General features: G+C 38.7%; 1 protein-coding gene across 1 annotated transcript in view; it reads left to right on the top strand.

Moving 5' to 3' along the window:
• The window catches only part of LOC126268158 (WD repeat-containing protein 74), a 116,885-nt gene extending 106,158 nt beyond the window's left edge, over nt 1-10,727 (top strand). Inside the window, exon 7 of the mRNA XM_049973712.1 lies at nt 10,316-10,727. Coding sequence (XP_049829669.1) covers nt 10,316-10,492 — 177 coding nt within the window. The 3' untranslated portion in view covers nt 10,493-10,727. The remainder of the gene's footprint in view (nt 1-10,315) is intronic.
• The last annotated feature ends 10,220 nt before the right edge of the window (nt 10,728-20,947 follow it).

Genomic DNA, 20,947 nt, shown 5'->3' with positions numbered 1-20,947 from the left:
AGGTTGCAGCAGTAATCGAAAAACAAGTCAGTCAATGCCAAGTGTTCCAGACCAAGCCAATATGTGATGAAGGGGACCAGCCACCACGTTTCCTTGTGCATGTATAACTCAGTCTCATCTTCTTGCACATATTTCCAATGTTCTGTATTCAGCAACAGTGTCAATCAACCACCTTTTAAGTCTGAACACAGTCTCAAAGAATGTGCTCGTCATATTCAAGGAAACATTGCCCATTTCTGCCTAGTGAACTCTTATTGGCTGGCGACTTGTTAAGTCACCCAATAGCCAGTGCGGCCATCACGCCACACTAACACACTAAAATGAGTTCACCTACTGGATGTGTGGAGAGGGGAGTGACCCTTCAACAACCAGAGTGCAGGTAGAGGTGAAAGCATTTTGTGAAGTGCTGAAAATATACTGTTTGTGCAGATGATGTACTATGTCAGAGATGTCACATGGAAATAGAATAAGAGTTTTGCGACAGCACATTTTAGAGATTTCGGTGTTCAAGTATGACACAATACAGTTGCAACAACTACATACACTAAGCATGTATATTCTTTGGACCACACACACTGCGCAGCATTGATAGAGGGCATGAAGCAAAACTGTAGAACCTGAGTTTTCTTTCAAATTTACATTTTACACTGTGTACGGAAATTCACCGAACCGACTTGTAATAAGCTTGTAACGTCAATTGCAGAAGCAAACTCATTTTCTCACATCTCTGTTTCTCTCTCATCAAGTCTAAAATAACACTTTAACAGGGCTGAGCATATGAAGTGCGGCTCATAAAAAAGGTGTTGAACAATAAAAGAAATAGTGCCAAAATTTATCATTAAGCAGAGCACATGTATGCTTACGGTTTAACCACGTAGCTGCTGTGATGTTTTTGGTTTAACTCAACACATTCTTCAATTTTTGCTTTTTTCTGGGTGAGCACAAAGGATCATATCTCAAAAACACATGTTTTGAACAAACAACTTATGATCATAGCGTGTTGGAAAATAGCTCGATTACCTTGTACCCAGATACCAATTCAATTTTTTTGATGAGCTTTTATTTGCTGTTACACATCTGTGATTTTTAAGAAGTGATGAAAGCCATTACTACAGGTTATTGTATAAACATTGTATTGTACATTTAGTTTCATTCACTTTCACTTAAGACAGATTTTGCACAAAGTATTGGAGAGGATTGTGATTTTTAATCAATCAGTGATCATAGCTGCTACCATCCACTGTTTTTTGTCTACCATATATTCAGCTTGTATTGTTCTTACATTTTTTTAAACATTATGTTTGTAAACTTAATTGTACCAATACTGTAATTGTTTCCTTGGTGTTTTTCCCCTGGGAAAGATTGCTCCTCAAATTATAGTCTTGCTGGGTACACCTTGGTAAAGTACGCCAGGCTGATCAGAGTTGAAGAAATTTTTCTTGTTGTATTGTTCAAATATTGAAAGCAATGTAGAATGTACATACTCGTAGCCAGAGTCAATAAATTGTTTTTAACTCTGTCATTTCTTTTAATGCAATGCTCCAGCTTGTCTTAATTTTCAGAAAATTCATTACACATTTGTGTTAAAGTTCGTTAGTTCCTTCCAACATAAAGGGGACATTCTGAGAGGTTGCTTATTTGAATCAAATGAGCAAAGCAGTCTTTGCATTGATCTCTCTCATTCTTATTCATTTTCTCTCTGGCTCAAATATACGGTTCACTCAAATGTTGCTACAATTTTTTCCCTATGTTTAAACATCATCAACAGTGTAGAATTAGCAGTGTCTAAATATTTACAAATTTCTGTGTTTAACTTTTATTTTGTATCATGTTTGTTTAGTATCTCAATTTTCATTTTAAGCAAAATAGTAGTTAGTTTTTGTCCCAAATTCGCTGCCATTGCAAGTAAAAATTTTAGTACCTCTATTTGAAAAAAAAAAAAAAAAAAAAAAGGTGGAACTATTTAGACATAAAATTCACTTATTTCAAGACTTAATTCACCAACTCTGAAGCCCTGACACTGAATTAAAAAACTGCAACCATTGTTTACTTTGTTCCTTCTAATGGAAGTAAAAAAGAAGTCATTGAATATGTATGTTACTTCTACTGCAGAATGCTAGTACATTTAGTACTGGTTACAAACAGTCTTGTATGCAGTTTTTGTTATTTATTTTTCAACTATGCGTTATGCCTTATTTAGGAGTCTTCAGGTTATCTACATAGAAAACAGAGAACAAATACATCTTCATTTGGTATTTCTTAGAAGGATCCTTTAGTCAGTGTAGCCAAAGGGCATCGTTGAATACGCGTTTCACCTTATTTAGGCACCTTCAGGTTATCTTCATTTGGTATTTCTTAGAAGGATCCTTTAGTCAGTGTAGCCAAAGAGCATTGTCAAATATATCAGGCCAACATCGCCTTTGTTAAACTCAGTAAAAACTTTTCTAGATGGACGTGAGTGACACCAAAATCTGCGTAACGCGTTCCTGCTCACAGGAGCGAGTAACAGAATAATATGGGGGCTCAGGTAGTAAGCATAATGCTGTGGTGCATTATGTTTCGTGCAGGATCAGTGCCATCTCTTATTAATTTATTTGGTATATATCTCTCAATCACCATTCAGAGGCAGGCTGCTAAATTTGTTACTGGTAGGCTCAAACAGCATATAAGTGTTATGGAGATGCTTTGTGAAGTCAAATGGGAATCCCTGGCGGGAAGGCGAAGCTCTTTTCGAGAAACACCATTGAGAAAATTTTGAGAACCAGCATTTGGAGCTGACTGCCACGCGATTCTACTGCCCCCAACATACATTGCTCATAAGGACCACAAAGATAAGATATGAGAAATTAGGGCTTAGACAGAGGCGTATAGACTGTCATTTTTGCCTCACTCTATTTGTGGGTAGAAGAGGGAAGGAAATAACTAGTATGGAACAGGGTATCCTCCACCATGCACCATACGATGGCTTGTGTAATATCTGTGTAGATGTAGATGTATGCTTACATTGTCAGATTGGAAGGAATGGGAGTTATCTCTTGAGCGAATTTTTATTTGTTTTTTTAAATAGATATATTATGCATTTATTTTTGGTGGATTTGGGTGTTACAGTATTCAGTCATGCTGTAGGTTAGGGCAAATAAAAATGGTCTGGAGAACAGAGTTCCAGGGTACAAAGAAGCACAGCAGAAGGAAGGAAATGCAGTACTAACCTGACTGTGGTATATGTTGAAATTGACCACCATTCATCTGTTAGCCCTTTTGGGTCCTGGTCATCAAGTTATTGAAAGCAAATCAAAGTTGCTGGAATTGCTGCAGTTTCATCCATAAAGTTCTGCGGCCGTTCTTGGAGGCCACAAGGATTGTTGCGACATATCTTACACTTGAAGTCTCCCCCACAAAGTAATTGGATGCTGACAGATCAGGTGACCTGGGTGATCAGCTAGGGCTGTGACCAGACTGACCTCAGTTAACAACTGAGAAGATTGTGTAAATGTGTTTCCAGGTTTGGCCGGCTGTGTGGGCAGTTGCTCCATCCTGTTGGAAGTAACTGTAGGTCTTTTCCTCCTCCATTAATGCTGCCAAAGTGGTATCCACTCATCTGGGCCACTTTGATTTGCTCCTCCCAGTACAACTATCTTTTGGTCACTAATACTCAGTTATTCTGGTTGTCAGAACCCATACTGACTCACAGAATTGTCTGCTTCAAAATCACTAGAAGGTAAAATACTTGTGACAGCAATAAACACTCTACCATCAACTGTATGTATTTAATCTGCCCTTTTATAACACCTTATATCCTATGTTAACATTTTGGCCAGCTTTCGGTACCTATAATGATCTGAGCTCCAGTGCTTTTTTTTAGTGCTTGGAGCTGTGTTATTTTCCAACACTGCTGTGACAGTTGAAACTGCAATACCAGTTGTTGTTAGGTCTACCCTCTCCATGTGTTTGCCCTTCATACTTTTAGACTAACGCCCTTCATACTTTTAGACTAACGCCCTTCCCATAGTTTTACAAGACCCTCTGACCTAAAAAGAAAGCCACCCAGTCCTTTCCACATAGCCTCTGCTACCCGTGTACGCACTTCGTGTGTTTAGTGGATCCCTGATGTATTAAGTGGAATCAGAAAACCCACCACTGTATGGCGCAAGTCGAGGAATCTGCAGCTCACACAGCTGCAGCACCATTTGAGCCTCTCATTTAGATCCTCCACTCAGTTCAGTACCAAAGGTTTGCAGTTAATCCTTTCAACAATACTACAGATGTTGAGCTCTGCCTTCATCTCGCCAACAAGACTGGCCTTCTATACCCTTCAAATAGCAGCCCAAAACCAGAACGAATCACTTCCATTCAGAACCAACACACATCATTGGTACTGACAATACAAAATGATCTAGAGAGAATTTCTGTATGGTGCGAAAAGTGGCAATTAGCACTGAACAAAGAAAAGTGAGAGGTCATCCATATGGGTACTAAAAGAAATCCGATAAATTTTGGTTATACGAAAAATCGCACAAATCTAAGGGCTTTCAATTCGACTAAATACCTAGGAATTACAATTACAAGCAACTTAAGTTGGAAAGGCTATATAGTTGATATTGTGGGAAAGGCGAAACAAAGACTGCGCTTTGTTGGTAGAACATTTAGAAGATGCATCAGACCCACTAAAGCGAGAGCCTACATTACACTTGTCCGTCCTCTGCTGGAATATTGCTGTGCGGTATGGGATCCTTACCAGGTATGATTGACGGAGGACATCAAAAAAGTGCAGAGAAGGGCAGCTCGTTTCGTGTTATCGTGCAATAGGCGTGAGAGTGTCACTGATACGATACGCGAGTTGGGGTAGCAGTCACTGAAACAAAGGCGGTTTTTCTTTGTCGCGAGATCTATTTACGAAATTTCAATCACCAACTTTCTCATCCGAATGCGTAAATATTTTGTTGACACCCATCTATGTAGGAAGAAATGATCATCATAATAAAATAAGAGAAATCAGAGTTCAAACAGAAAGATTTAGGTGTCCCTTTTTCCCACACACCATTCAAGAGTGGAATGGTAGAGAAGTAGTATGAAAATGGTTGGATGAACCCTCTGCCAAGCACTTAAGAGTGAATTGTGGAGTAATCGTGTAGATGTAGAGCCACCACCTGCGGCTGGCTGCACTCTGTGTGCTTCAAGCCATCCAGAAGCACCTATTCTACATCTGGGAAGTCTCCTCCCTGTATGCACTCAGAGTGCACTCTGGATTTTTCCTTATTGACAGCCTATCCCTAAGAGGCCCTATTAAGCACCTAATTTTAGAACTCCCCAATCTCACCTTCTGGGACTACCTAGATCATGCAGGCTGGTAGGCTTCCACTGAAATAGGGTAAGAAATTGCGTTAGGCTTGGGATCTTTATCAGACACAGGCAGTGCCTGAAACCTGCTCATGAGATGAAGCTGAGAGGCCTCTAATTGACCCCTCAGAAACTTAAGTCCAAGCAATATGGAGATGTAACAAGCAATAAATGTGTAAATAAATAAAAAAATTTAAACTAATCCTGATATGTTGCATTTATTTAATTTCTTTACTAAAAGTAATTAAATACTGAAGTAATGAAGTAAGTGCTAAAGAAACCAGCAACAAGTATATCATAAGTATCATTAATTAAGCAAAACATTTAATTTATTACATGAAAAAAAAACAGATACAAAATTGTTAAAATGATGATAAAAATAGTCAAAATGTAAATTAAATAAAAATTAAATATTTCTTGGGCTATTTTGCTTCTATGGCAAAAGTGACTGTAACATTCGTGTTTATCTTGTTCAAGCTACCAAAGAGTAAGTACTAAAGGATTTTTCTAAATTGTCCAGAAGCCAAGTTATGAAAGATTAAGTAAGCATGTGCTAGTTGCCCCCACACCACTGCCTGCTGCAGCTGACACATTCCACACTTACATGCTTCACTTTATTACTCAATTAATGCTAAAAATCAGTGAAACATATCCTAGTATTTTTTCTTGAAGATGTAGGTACTCAACATTAACCTCCATCAAGGGCATTGCTGTAAAATGTTAATGCCATTCACTAGACTTTTTTATATCTAGTTGTCAGCAATTTCTTTTTTTTTTAAATTTATTTCGTATAGTTAATAATAACATTCCCAACAAAAGTGCAAGGTTTTCAAAGTCATTTTTTAATACTTGCAATTGATAAAGCAGAACACTTTGCAAAGAAAATAAGCTGAAAAACTGTTATTGTATGGCCATCCCCTGAGCAGATCTAGCCAATCATCAGAAGCACATGCATATATATATATATCACACACACACACACACACACTCTCTCACTCGCTCACGCGCTTGTGCTACTTAACAGCAAATAGGGAGTTTGAGAACATGGATATTAACAAGTTATAGTGAGCCAGATTTTTAACTTTTTTATGTCTATTGAAACACAAGAAAGCAACTGTTAGTTACAAAAAAGCAATCCATAGAATTTTTTAAAGTCTACAACTTTCATGTTTTACATTTTTTTCACTCAAAGTCATAGTTTTTACTTATTTAAGAAAAACTATTTTTTGCTAATTTGAGGATTTTTTTGGGCCATGTTCACCACCTCTGATGAGGTTTCATGAAAAAGAAATTCTATACTCTATTTTCAGGTACATATACTTTCTTTTCAGGTAATAATTTTTGTGAATGTAACATTAGACCATAGAATGTTTGGATTACTTGGATCCCCATCTCCCGTGCCCATGGCCCCACTTCCACGCTGTGATGCCAATTGGCCATAGCCTCTAGCTGTAATTTTAGATTATTATAGCATACTTGATAACTGATTGTGTAGTATAACTTTGGAACTATAAATTAAGTAGAAAATTCAAGTCTTTGTAATTATTGCTATCATGAAATTATGTTGCCTGTGATTGTATACAAGAATCTGTAAAGGAGTATGAAATATCTTAAATACTCTGTGTCAGTCTAGTGTTTGAAATCAAGAGCTCTTTCTCAACAGCAGAAAACAAATATTAGAACAATTACGTTTAGCTGACCATGCTTATGTGCCCCTCTTTTCAAAATAAATTATTAAAGGGAGTTGGAATGCCCCAACCCAACAGTGTGAAATTTAGTGACTTGGCTTCCCTGTATTTCAGGAACCGCTGTAGCCATTGACATGAAACATTTATAGGACATTAATCTAGATGTTCTGAGTTTACACAACTACAATAATTGCATTTCAGCCACTGATTTTGGAAATACAATTTTTAATTACACAGTTAAAATTTTGTGTACTTTGTTTTGTTCTACAATAATAATAATTGATAATAAATAAATAAATAATTAAATGGAAATCTACAGAATGGAAAGTAAAATGAACATAAATATTTCACACACACACACACACACACACACACACACACACACACACACACACACACACGCCACTTTCTTAGTCTCCATAATGAAAATTATTTTTTTGTCTGAAAATGCACACGATATTAGAACTACATAAAAAAACTTCACTCCTTAGTTAATTCTACTCTTTTTTACCTTTTTTATTGTCTGAAGTGAAGGTCGGTAGACTTGCGGCATACTGAAAAACGTTTAATTTGGGTTTCTATAATCTCAGGGAAATTACTAACTGTCTTCTCGCCTTGTGAGAAAATTCAGAATAGTTTAATTTAATTTCAGGGGTATTGTGTTGGCAACGTAAGAAAAATTGTAGTAAAGCAAAATCTGTAACATTTATAAAGTGTGGATTGATAATCGTTACTATGAAATTAAAGCAGAAATGCCAAATTAAATAATTATTATTTAATGAAAGAAGTTTTTTATACTGACATCTGACATCTGACATCTCACAGTTTTGAATATAACAAAGAATTTTTGTCGTACTCTGGCCAAATACGTTGAAATAACAGTAATCTTAGCCCGACTCTGGAGCAAAAGAAAAAAGTATTCATAGTAAAGTCATATCAGTAATCGCAATTGGCGGTAACAATGGCACAATGAAAAAATTCCTAACAGGAATACAATTTCAATTCATTTGAAGAAAATAAGAGTCTGATAGAGTAAGATGCTGTCAGAAAGGTGCGTGACTAAAGAAGAGAAAGAAAAGACAAGCACGCATACTTATATAGAACAAAATACAGATGGTAATGCTATGCCACTCTCATTATCCTAGGCGTACCTATTCGCTGACTTGCAGCGCAGTTCGTTGACTCAGTGGTTAAATTACATCTTTAACTCTTGATATTTCAATAGGAAAGGAAAATAGTATCTTATTACGTCACGGGCAGGGCACAGTATTACAGTATGTTATCCTAAATGATTTTAATTATACATAACATTATGTTCTTCTTTTAGTACAGTAGACTCAGGATATGTATGTTATTACTCCCTGAAAATTTGAATACTTTACTCGAAGTGGTTTCTGAGAGTTAGGGAAAAATGCAACAGAAAATGTTAATTTTCAGGAATGACTTCTAAAGTTTCAAAAGACTGTAACTCAGTATATGCTTGATTTTTTATTTTTAGACACTCAGAAGCACCCTGCACCATACTCTATGTCATCCCCCTGATCTTTTTCCAAGTTTTTTATTCTTTCCTTCTTTCAGGGCTCCTTAGTAGCCAACTGTGCTGCATTTTCTGCTTTATCAATGCGAATTTTGTCCATCCGTTCAAGTTCTCTGATGCAGTTTGCTCCAGGATTAATTTCCGTATGCTGTAGCACTTCACCCTACCAGTGTTGCCATCATTAAAAGCAATAACAGCATCACTGACCCCCCACTTTAGTGTCTTCATTTCAACAACAAAAATTTTTTGATAAGGAAGTCTGTACAAGATTATTGAACAACTCATTGGGATTTTGAGTCTGACCATGCAGACACTTCATTAATTCAGGATTGGTCAGGTCTCTGTAAATAGGTTTTATGATATCCATGCTGTAGTTCATCAGTCATTTTGTCTGTCAGCCTGCCTCTTATGGATTTACCATCAGAAAGTTTCTTGTCTCTCAAACTTTGTTTCAACTTCCTCAACCTGGTGCCCACCTTGTTCTGGACATGACCAACACATTCCAGTTTTGTGATAATCTTCTCACAATAAGGTTGAGCAACTACTACACTGTTATATGCTTTTGTCTCCATCATGTAAGAACTTAGTGTAACACACTTCCCTTTCCCTCATAGATCGACTAAAAATTTCAGTAGCTGCAGAGGCCTCCATACCACCATTTGTTCCTTCATAATTTCTGTCACAGATATGCCCTTCTTCATTCCCTGATTTACAATTATAGCAATGTTTGGTTAAAATCTGGAAATCTATTACCTTTCCAGTATCCACACTGGTCACCGTAGCAACATAATTCTTAGAGCTGTAGCTGCGCTTCTGCCATTGCCATCAAAAGCTACTGGTATGTCAGTCACATTATTTCAACAGCTTGTTTTGCAGCACCCTTCATTGACTCACACGCGACAGATTCCACAGCAGCTCCAATAAATCCTGCAAGCTGGGCGTGGCATATTCATCACAGCAAACATTGTTTCTGCTGCAGTGTGTCCTTTACCGATAGCTCTCAATCCATAAAATCACCTAACATTTACCTCGGAATAAGTATCTTCACACTGAACAAAATTCCAAAATGAATAAGTATATTTACAACTGGCACAATTAATTATAGGTTTCCTGGCTAGTCCATTTGATACCTCACTGTATTTATGTAAACTACTGGCCCTCCATATTTTACAACACACACATCTGCCTAACACTCTTGTTAGGATGAGTAAATCTATCAGAACGTAACGTAACCTAACCTAACATTTACATTACTTTCATTTTCAGAAAACTGTGTATCAGAATGTTTTACTTTAATCTTTGAAGCACTAGTGGATGTTTCTCTAGATACTGACAAGTTTGCCTGTATTTCATTGTCTGTAACTTCACATGCCACATGTTGAACACAGTGTTTCCATTTATTCGAAAATCTATTACCATGAAACCCATGTTTCTTAAAAACACTTTGTATTGGCGTCATACTTTACTTTTTGAGAGATTTACCAATCTTTTCGTCACTTTTCCTTGGCAAAACAGCATTTTGACATACAACGCATGTTTATACTATGAAATAATAAGATACTGTTTTTGACAGTGCTACCAATACAAACACAAAATTTTTCCGTTCTAACTCCCTTTTATATGGACAGTAAATTAACCATTAAACCGTACGATTCTTCATGTGATTGAAGTACAGTTGCTGTGAATGAAAGATATGATGAGACATGTTTAGTATTTTAAATGAATCTGGCATAATACATTATTTTCATTGCAGGGGTACCAAAAAATGAAACTTAATTGTGTCCTGGTGAGGTCTCAGATGATACTCCCAGACATTAAAGAAGAAGAAGAAAAACAAAATGATCAAAAAGTGGATAGTGATGATGATATTCAAATTGTCGCTGAATATGACAGTCTCTTTGATGACATGGCTGTTCTTGAGGAAACTTGATATGTTGTGTCTATAATATTTACATGTGTGTTGGACGTTCTGTGCATCTCTGTGTTTCCTTATTAGGAGAAAACCAAGTCAGGTGACTTATTTATGTTTCAAATGTGTAATTTAGAATGTTTGTAATTAAACATTTAGCACATTTGTTGTAATAAATACAACTGTGATGATTGTTTGATCAACAGATATTTGTATCATATATGTGTAATAAAGTGTGAAACTGCTGTACGAAATATATAGTCTCTAAAAATTATTAAAAAGTTTAGCTTAAGATTATTAAATCTTTCCAGGCCCGTGATTATGATCATAAATATGACTTATGGGATATGATTGTTAAGTGTATGTAGCTTTGACTATACAATAAAAAGACATCTAGGCAAGTAAAATTATCAAAGAGCAAGTTTTGCAATTAATTGCTATTTTTTGCAGTAATTTTTGTAATCTAGTAAGTTAAGTTTCATGTACGTTTGAGAATTATTCACTGATAATTGTTCTTTTGTTATGGTAATGAAATCAAGAATTTCTTCACTGTGAATGATTTCCGCTCATGTTAATTTGTTGGTATACACTGAAACTGAGACAAGACACCAAAAAAGACATAATGTCGATGAAGGTAATGGCACAAATGACTGATATTTTTTGCAATTACTTCTGATAAACAGGAGTAAGTTACTATAACTGGGGAAGCAGCAACTTTTTTCTTAAGTAGTAGCTTCTGTCAAAAGGTGTCCAATGTGATTATGGCCGCACAACAGGAATTAACAAACTCTGAATGCGAAATGGTAGTCGGATAGTTGGTGTTAGATACATAGGACATTCCATTATGAAAATCAGTAGGGAATTCGATACTCCGAGATCCAAAATGTAAAGAATGTGGCGAGAAAACTAAATTTCAGACATTACCTTTCTCCATGGAAGACGCATTGGCCAAAGGTATTCACTTAATGACTGAGAGCAGTGACATTTGCGTAGAGGTGTGTCCTAACAGACAAGCAACACTGCATGAAATAACTGCAGAAATCAGTGTGGGACGTGTAACGAATGTATCCATCAAGACAGTGATGTGAAATCTGATGTTAGTGGGCTATAGCAACAGATGGCCTAGGCAAGTGCCTTTGCTAACAGCATGACACCACTTGCAGCACGTCTCAGGCTCGTGATCATATCAGTTGGACCCTAAACAATTGGAAAACCATGGCCTGGTCAGATGAATCCTAATTTCAGTTAGTAAGGCTGTTGGTAGGGTTTGAGTGTGGTGCAGACTCCACATAGCCTGTGACAAAGCAAGCTGGGGTATTTTTACTTTTCCTCTTGTTTTGCCATCTGCCTCCTTAAATTTGTTCTCTTTTAACTAATTACCATTAACATACGTGAGTATAATCTGCATTTCCATAAGAGAGAAAGGTTGGCCCTCAGTTTTAAAGAATATAACACCAGATCTATTTTCGTGCTTAGTTTTATGTATGTAATTGATTTTCTAATTTATTTCTGTTATGACTAGTTAGTATCTTTTGTTACAGGATAAAATCAGTAATTGTGTTCTAATTACAAACATTTGAAGGAACAACACTTTTGCAATTATGGATGGCTATACAGGCAGCATAGCTCAATATTTCTGCAGGGGACTTCCAACGACTTATTGAATCTATGCTATGTCGAGTTTCTGCTCTATAACGGACAAAAGGTGGTCTAACACAATATTAGGAGTTATCCCATGACTGTTGTCATCTCAGTATATATATATATATATATATATATATATATATATATATATATATATATATATATATATATATATATATAGGAAACAGTTTTGTGCAAAAATTTTGGGAAGTTCTTGACGGATTTACTTAAGATTTTTACACGATTGTTTAATAAACATTAGGACAGACATTGGCTTCATTTACACACAGAGACACACTTTTGTACGAAGACAAGTCATACTTATAAAAATGTTAACAAAAATCTCTAAAAGTTTGTGACCGATTTGCTTGAAATTTTTAGACGGTTCTCTAGTAAATGTCGATATGATAGTCTGATAAACCTTTGGACAGACATAGGCCACATATTTTTTTAAAATAAATACAGTATTTTATTCTATATAAAGACAACTCATTGTTAAAGTTATCAAAATTCCCTAAAAATTCTTGATCGATTTACTACAAATTTTTACACAGTGCTCTAATAAATATTACACACACACACACACACACACACACACACACACACACACACACACACACACACTTACACACGCACGGGCATACTGCACCAAGACAAGTCATTAATTAACATTGTTACCAAAAATCTTGAAAACTACGTGGCGTATTTACTTCAAAATTTTTGCAGTGCTCTAGTAAACATTCAGACACATTGGCTAGATATTTTTTGGTATATAAGGTGTAAAATATACAGGGTGAAGCGAAATTGATGTATTTGGGCTTCGCAGCGCTACTCCTCACATGTCAGCGATAAAAAAAATGTCTGTCACAGAATTTTGTCTGGCAAGTACATCCGGTAAAAAAAGGACATTAAAGAGTGGCAATCTGGCAACACTGTAACCCACTTTAACCACATGTATGGTAAGTACCTCTGTGCTGTACAGTTGGTGCAGTGGATACAGTTTTTGGTTAGCATGTAGGAGGTCAAGGGTTCGATCCTGGGTTGGGGCGCATTTTTTTTTTACTTGCTAATTTTATTCTGACATTTCATACTGTAATATGCACCATTTCTTAGGTCACATGTATCCTAGATTTACAACATTTTGTAACGCTGAACATAACAAATACATTGTTAGACAAATAAGAAATAGACAATTGAAACAAAGACCTGTCATAGGACAGAATAACTACAAAAACAATATCAATTTCGAAATACTAAAGTTGAGAGCACAATACAATAACACATCTACTTTTCATTTATATACATTTAATATGAGCGCTCAGATGTTGCACATTAGCAAACAGTGACAATAATAATGTCTATATTAATGACTACATGATCTTCACAACAGAATATGTTGTCCTCAGAACAACAGATGCTCAAAGTGCGCAACCCACTGGATCATACAGCTCTGGACCCTTCGCAGCAAAGCTGTGTCCACAGTAACAAAATCAGCATAACACGCACTACCACTTCTTGCACATTCATCAGCGGACTAAAGTACACTTGCTCCTTCAGGTGTCCCCACAGGTGGATATCCAGGGGATTTAGGTCAGGTAAACACGTGGTCATTCAACTGGACCTCCACGTGTGAGCCGTTGCCCTTGAAATATTCTGTCCAAATATTGTCGCACATTAATTCCAGAGTGTGGAGGTGCACCATCATGTTGGAACCATATCCTCTGCCGAACATGTAATAGAACATCTTACAGCACATCAGGCATATAGTTTGAGAGGAATGCATGATATCTTCATGCAGGCAACCTCTATGGCCCAAACATCTGACACCCAATATTCTGGCCCAAACATTGATACCAAACCGAACTTGATATCCACGATTGCAGGTGACGTGCAGGTTATCCTCACATCAATGGTGGGCATTTTGCATATTGAAGACACCCTTACAAGTGAATGCTGCTTCATTCGGCCATATTACAGTGTTCACGAAGTCATCATAGGCTTCCTATTGTTGTTGGAACTATTCACAGAATTGCATCCACCGATGGCAATCTGTATGATGCAGGTGTTGCATGAAAGCATAATGATAGGAGTGCAGCCCACGCTCGTGCAGCACGTTATCGACTGTTCTTTGCAAGACACGCAGCTGCCTTGGTAAGCTACGAGTACTTCGCTGAGGTTCTTGGTGTATGACCTCCAAAATAGCTTCCTCGGTAGCTGGAGTACGGCAAGTCCGTGGATGACCTCTGTCACGCGATGGTGGAAGGAGTTAACCTGACTCCTGAAGGTGCAGCTCCAGATGAGGAAACACATTTTTACCTGAAGGGCATCACCGAGGATATCTAACAGCATATTCATGAACAGCAATGCCAACCCAGTTTTCAAATGCAACAAGAACTAGAAGCATATCCACATATTCATCGTTTCTGCATGCCATATGTCTGCCACACTGGTTTAAATGTTTACAATGAGAAAATTCGATATGTGTACCCATGTACATTGGACTCTGTCACGGGCGCGTTACTCCACTCACAACTAGTCCCTTTCTGGTGGACAGCACATACAGTATAAACACGCCATCAGTCCTGTGCACTGTTACACCTAACACGCATTACCCCTCTGACAGATATTGTTTTTCATGATTTGTCCCGACACTGCTAATTGTGAAATGCCGCTGTTAGACGTCATGTTTCCACAGTCCCATTGATAGAATAATAGTAGGAGTAGTAGTAGCAGTAGTAGTAGAAATAATAATAATAATAAATTGAGATACATGCTAAACAGCAGGAGGTTACCAGACTCAGTGTTGAAAGGCATAATTAGTGCGACCATGGTGATAACACACACAAATAGTAACCTAAGTTTGGACATCATTTGCAAAGCATGTTGCTAGTCCTACTGGTAACGTATGGCCCTAACAAAATGTAATGGACTCGAACGAGACAAGAATAACAGTTGTTACTAATTTGTAGGACCATTGGAGGAGGGTACAAAGAAAACAGGTTTCGCACCTAGTAGATGAAGTGGTGTCAATAAATTCATGCGCATGATGTGGAAAGAGCTTCTTTGAAAACTAGCCAGTCTTCCATTTCTACGATTGTAGTATGTAAATGCAAATGTTTTCTAGAGGACTGCTGCAGTCTCTGTTGACTATTAAGATGTCAGATGCTGCACCTCCTGGGCTACATTTACCAAATAAAAAAAATGTGCCTCAACCCCGGATCGAACAATCGACCTCCTGAACACTAACCTAAAACTATCCACTGCACCAACGGTACAGCACAATATGTGCTGACCGAGGTACTTACCATACATGTGATTACAGTGTTTCCAGATTGCCAATCTTTAATGTCCTTTTTCTGCCGGATGTACTTGCTGGGGACAAAGTTTTGTGACAGACATTTTTTTTATTGCTGGCATGTGAGGACTCGCGCAGCAAAGCCAAAGTGCGCGACTTTTGCTTCACCCTATGTATGTAATACTTAAGGAGAAAATGTAGTTGGAAAATATGGCGAAAAGTTCTTAACCAATTTATTTCAAAATTATACATGATACTTTTATACACTTTTGCATGGACATATGTTACGTATTTCTTAGTTCTTGGGCAATAAAGTTTCTGCTTTTACATGATACTCGTATAAAGTTGCAGGTGGCCCTAGGCAACATGTTTTTTAAATATATGTGGTAAATAAATATACATCTAATATGAATCAAGGAGAAATGTTCACAAAAATCTCTGAACGTTTGTCAGCAATTTATTTCAGATTTTTACTTGATGCTCTAATAAACATTAGGACAGGCATTGGCTGTATATTTTTTAAATATATGTAGTCTAATATATATATTAAAAACAAAGATTCCAAGACTTACCAAGCGGGAAAGCGCCGGCAGACAGGCACATGAACAAAACACACACACAGAATTACGAGCTTTCGCAACTGGCAGTTGCTTCGTCAGGAAGGAAGGAAGGAGAGGGAAAAATGAAAGGATGTGGGTTTTAAGGGAGAGGGTAAGGAGTCATTCCAATCCCGGGAGTGGAAAGACTTCCCTTAGGGGAAAAAAATGACACAAGCTTGTGTCTGTGTATGTGCAGATGGATATGTGTGTGTGTGTGTGTGTGTGTGTGTGTGTGTGTGTGTGCGCGAGTGTACACCTGTCCTTTTTTTTCCCCTAAGGGAAGTCTTTCTGCTCCCGGGATTGGAATGACTCCTTTCCCTCTCCCTTAAAACCCACATCCTTTCATTTTTCCCTCTCCTTCCTTCCTTCCTTCCTGACGAAGCAACTGCCAGTTGCGAAAGCTCGTAATTCTGTGTGTGTGTTTGTGTGTTTTGTTCATGTGCCTGTCTGCCGGCGCTTTCCCGCTTGGTAAGTCTTGGAATCTTTGTTTTTAATATATTTTTCCCATGTGGAAGTTTCTTTCTGTTTTATTTACATAGTCTAATATATAAATACATATGTAATATATGAGGGTAAGTCAATTATCATCTGCAGTTTAGTTATATTTTTGTTTATTTTGATAGCTGTCATTTTAGTTGATGACGCATGCTTTGTTTATTTGTTGTTATATCTTTGCAATTTTCAAGGTATTAGATTAGTTTAGTTATCGCTGCTCCGCTGTCTATTTGCACCGAACAAGAGCAACGTTCACTGATCCATTTTTGGTGGTTGGAAGGTGTATTAGGGGACGAAATTCATCGAATACTTTCGGTACAGTATGGAAACAGTGTTTTTGCCATAATGGAGTGTCTACAAATGGATTGAAAAATTCCGCAATGGTCACACAAGTGTTACACATGATGAAGGAGCCGGACACCACAAATGAAGAAACCATTGAGCGTTCACCTGAAATGATTCTCTTGGACAGATGATTAATATTGACAAAGTGGTACATCTGCAAATTAGTCATGGTTCTCCCTACGAAATCATTTACAACAGACTTGGGTTTCATAAAGTTTGTGCAAGGTGGGTCCCAAAACAACTCGCACAGTTGCATGAACAAATGCGCTTGGACCTCAGCAAAACATTTGGATCGCTATGGTAATGAAGGGGACAACTTCTCAGATAGGATCACTACTGGATCCGTCATTATGAGAGTATGGAATGGAAACATCCAATTTTGCCGTGCAAGAAAAAGTTAAAGACCCAACCGTCTGCAGGAAAGCTGATGCTTACAGGTTTTTGGGACGCACAAGGTCCAGTACTCGAACATTATGGGGAAGGGGCACACAATAAACAGTGTATGTTACAGTGAGATGCTTACTGCCGGGCAAAAGCCTGCAATTCTAAGCAAATGCCCAGGATTGCTGTGGAAAGGTGTTGTTTTGTTGCACAACAATGCCCGTCTGCATACTGCAACCCACACAGCTGAAACGCTCCAGAAACTGAAATATGAAATACTGGATCGTCCTTCATATTGTCCCGATCTTGCCTCTTCTGGCTGTCGCTTGTTTGGTCCACTCAAACAGGCATTAAGAAGCCGTCAATTTGCCTCGGATGAAGCAGTGAAAGAAGCAGTGCATTCCTGGCTTGTAGCTCAACCAAGAACTTTCTTTTAAGAGGGCATCAGGAAGCTTGTACAATGATGGACCAAGTGCATTGAAATGCAAGGAGACTATGTCAAAAAATGTTATTCTTGTAAGTTTCCTATTTGATTCCAATAAAGTTTTATAACTTTGCAGATAACAATTAAAGGGGAAATGTCAAAATGTTCTTGAACGTTTTACTTCAAAATGTAAGAACGGTTTGAGTTGCATGTGACTGCAGTCGTGTGTGTGTGTGTGTGTGTGTGTGTGTGTGTGTGTGTGTGTATTGTCGGCGAAGGTCTTAACGGCCGAAAGCTGTAATTGTGAGACTCTTTTTGATGTGGCCATCTGCGAGAGCATCTCCACTTGTAACACTTATATCGATTAGAAGTAGGTTTATATTTCGTAACTGTGTATTTGCAGTTATGAAGTGTGTATTCTGTGTTATTTAACTTCCTTGATCTGTGGCAAGAAAATCAGAGTTTTGTAAAGTATATATGAAAAAACGCAAAAGGATATGTTAAAATGATAAATTATTATAATATGTGTATGTTTTTTCATCGAAATGGTGAGACAGTATAGTTATCCGCATCCTTAAGCCCAGGAAGAATTCAACATCACTAGACAGATACCGCCCAATTAGCCCGACAAATGTAAACTGCTTGAAATGATGGTTAGCTTCAGATTATGTTGGGTATTCGAATCTCGGGGCGTTTCGTCGCTGTATCAGTGTGACTTCGGGCAGGACGATCTCTAACTGACCATCTACTTAGATTAAAATCAGCCATCCGACAGGTTTTACTCACCACCATCACCTTGTTGCTGTCTTCTTTGGCCCACATAAGGCATACGACATGGCTTGGCGCCATCATATTTTACTTATCCTCCATGACTGGGGCTTCCGTGGTCCCCTTTCCAATTTTTATCCATGTTTTTATCTCACCAGTTCTTCTGGGTTTGAGTTGGCACTTCACTCAGCATCCGTCAAATTCAGGAGAAGTATCCCACAGGGTTCTGTGCTAAGTGTCACACTCTTCCTCATTGCCATCAATGGGCTTGTGACCTCTGTTGCGCCTCTGGTTACCCTGGCGTTGGACGTCGATTTTTGCATCTGGTGCAGCTCCCACTCAGTAGCATTTGCTAAGCACCCCCTCCAAGGTACCATCCAACGCGCCTCTGCTTGGGCCACCTGACAAGGCTTCCAGTTTTGTCCCTCCAAAATGCGGGTTATGCATTTTTGTCATCTATCCATAGTACACCGCAATCCAGAACTTTATTTAGGCAAACAGCTCCTTGAAGTTGTAGCACAGTCCTGTTTCTTGGGCCTTATTTTTGATAACACTAACATGGCTGCCACCACTTTTGCCACCTAAAGACTACATGTATGCGGAAGCTTAATGCTCTCCGCTTCCTGGCCCATACATCTTGGGGTGCGACCATTCCACTCTTTTCCATCTTTACCATGCTATGGTCTAGTCCAGACTAGATTGTGGTAGTCAGGTTTATGGCTCAGCAGCTCTTTCCACTTTGAAACTGGTTGACCCTGTTCACCATCGTGGGGTGCGTCTGGCTATTGGTGCCTTTTGCACTAGTCCTGTTTATAGTGTCCCCACAGAAGCAGGGATTTCCTTCACACATACTATGGAGCCAACTCCTGGTTTCTTATGCAATCACCAATTGCCATTTCCCTGACCATCCCATGTACCCTGTGCTCTTTGCCAATGAGGGATCTCTTCCTCCTGACACCCGCCCATGGCTGGAATTGATGGTGCCTAGACCATGGGTTAGGACCGATGTATTCCAGGGACCTAAGATCTCTGTCACTCTTATGGCTTTCCTGTGTCTTGTATGTGGCATCCATGCAGAGTTCCAAGGTGCCACCATCTTTTACACTGATAGTTCTAAGACAATCGATAAGACAGGATACGCTTTTATGTTTACTACTAGCTTTGTACAGTATTTATTGCCGGGATCATATAGTGTGTTCACAGCAGAGCTTCTAGCCATTCACAGAGCCTCCTTTTTGTTTCTCAGGCCTCCCTCCACAGTGTTTTACTTTGTACAGACTCAATGAGCAGCCTGCAGCCTATCAACCGATGCTACTTTCATTACCCTTTGGTCTCTGCTATCCATGACCTTCTCTCTGCCCTTGGCCGTGTTGCCTGTTCCATTGTTTTTCTCTGGGTCCCAAGTCATGTTGGCATCCAAGGGAATGAACTGGCTGCCTGTTTGGCTAGAGAATCAGATACATACTGTCCATTTCCTTTCACGATTCCAGCTGTGGATATGCAGCTCTACTTCAAATCTCTCTTTGCCCAACAATGGAAAGTCATATCCCTGGCAGAGTAATTTATTGATGTATTCGAGGCCAGGATAATATTGGGTGACAAGAGGGATGCTTCTGTGTGGTCTGAGGGTAGGAACATTGTTGTTGGACGGGCATTAATGTATTGCTCGGGAGATCTGCTTGTGTACAAGGGAAATGACTTTCTCAAGTCCACCCCTGAAATGAGATCATCCCTTCACAAAATTCTCTCCACACCACCCAGAGTTTCCTTTCGTCGCCCCCCTAACCTCCGTAACATCCTTGTTAAACCCTACAATATTCCCAGACTACCTTCTCTACCCAGCGGTTCCTACCCTTGTAACCGACCCCACTGCAAAACCTGCCCCTTGCATCCCCCCACGACCACCTACTCCAGCCCCGCTACTGGTAAAACATACACAATTCCATGCAGGGTCATGTGTGAAACTACACATGTCATTTGTCAGCTGACATGCCTTCACTGCACAGCCTTTTAAATTGGTATGACAACAACTAAACTGGCTGAGCGCATGAATGGACACAGACGAACTGTCCGCCTAGGAGATGTCCAATACCCAGTAGCGGAGCATGCCCTCCAGCATAATTCTAGGGACCTAGGAACCTGCTACACCATATGTGCCATTTGGCTTCTCCCACCCAGCACCAGTCCCTCTGAACTGCGGAGATGGCAACTTGCACTCCAACATATCCTTTCATCCCGCCATCCCCCTGGACTGAACCTATGTTAAACAACCTCACTTCCATTTACTCTTCAGTCTTCTCCTCTTTCCCTTTCCTCTTTAGACATTCATGCATCTTTTCATCCTATATCTTTATGCTATATACCTCTTTACTTCTGTATGCATCCTCTTTGGTTTGAAGCTGGCACAGTACTTACAGTAGAATATCTTTGACTTCCCTCTGACAACCATGCCTCCATCCTTGCTCCCCTCCCTGTTTTCCTTTCCCTGTTGCTTCATAACCTGGGTTGTGAGTAACTAAATCCAC

The sequence above is a fragment of the Schistocerca gregaria genome, chromosome 1 (assembly GCF_023897955.1).
Source record: "Schistocerca gregaria isolate iqSchGreg1 chromosome 1, iqSchGreg1.2, whole genome shotgun sequence".
In the NCBI taxonomy this organism is placed as follows: domain Eukaryota; kingdom Metazoa; phylum Arthropoda; class Insecta; order Orthoptera; family Acrididae; genus Schistocerca; species Schistocerca gregaria.
This window is presented reverse-complemented; position numbering and strand designations above follow the sequence as displayed.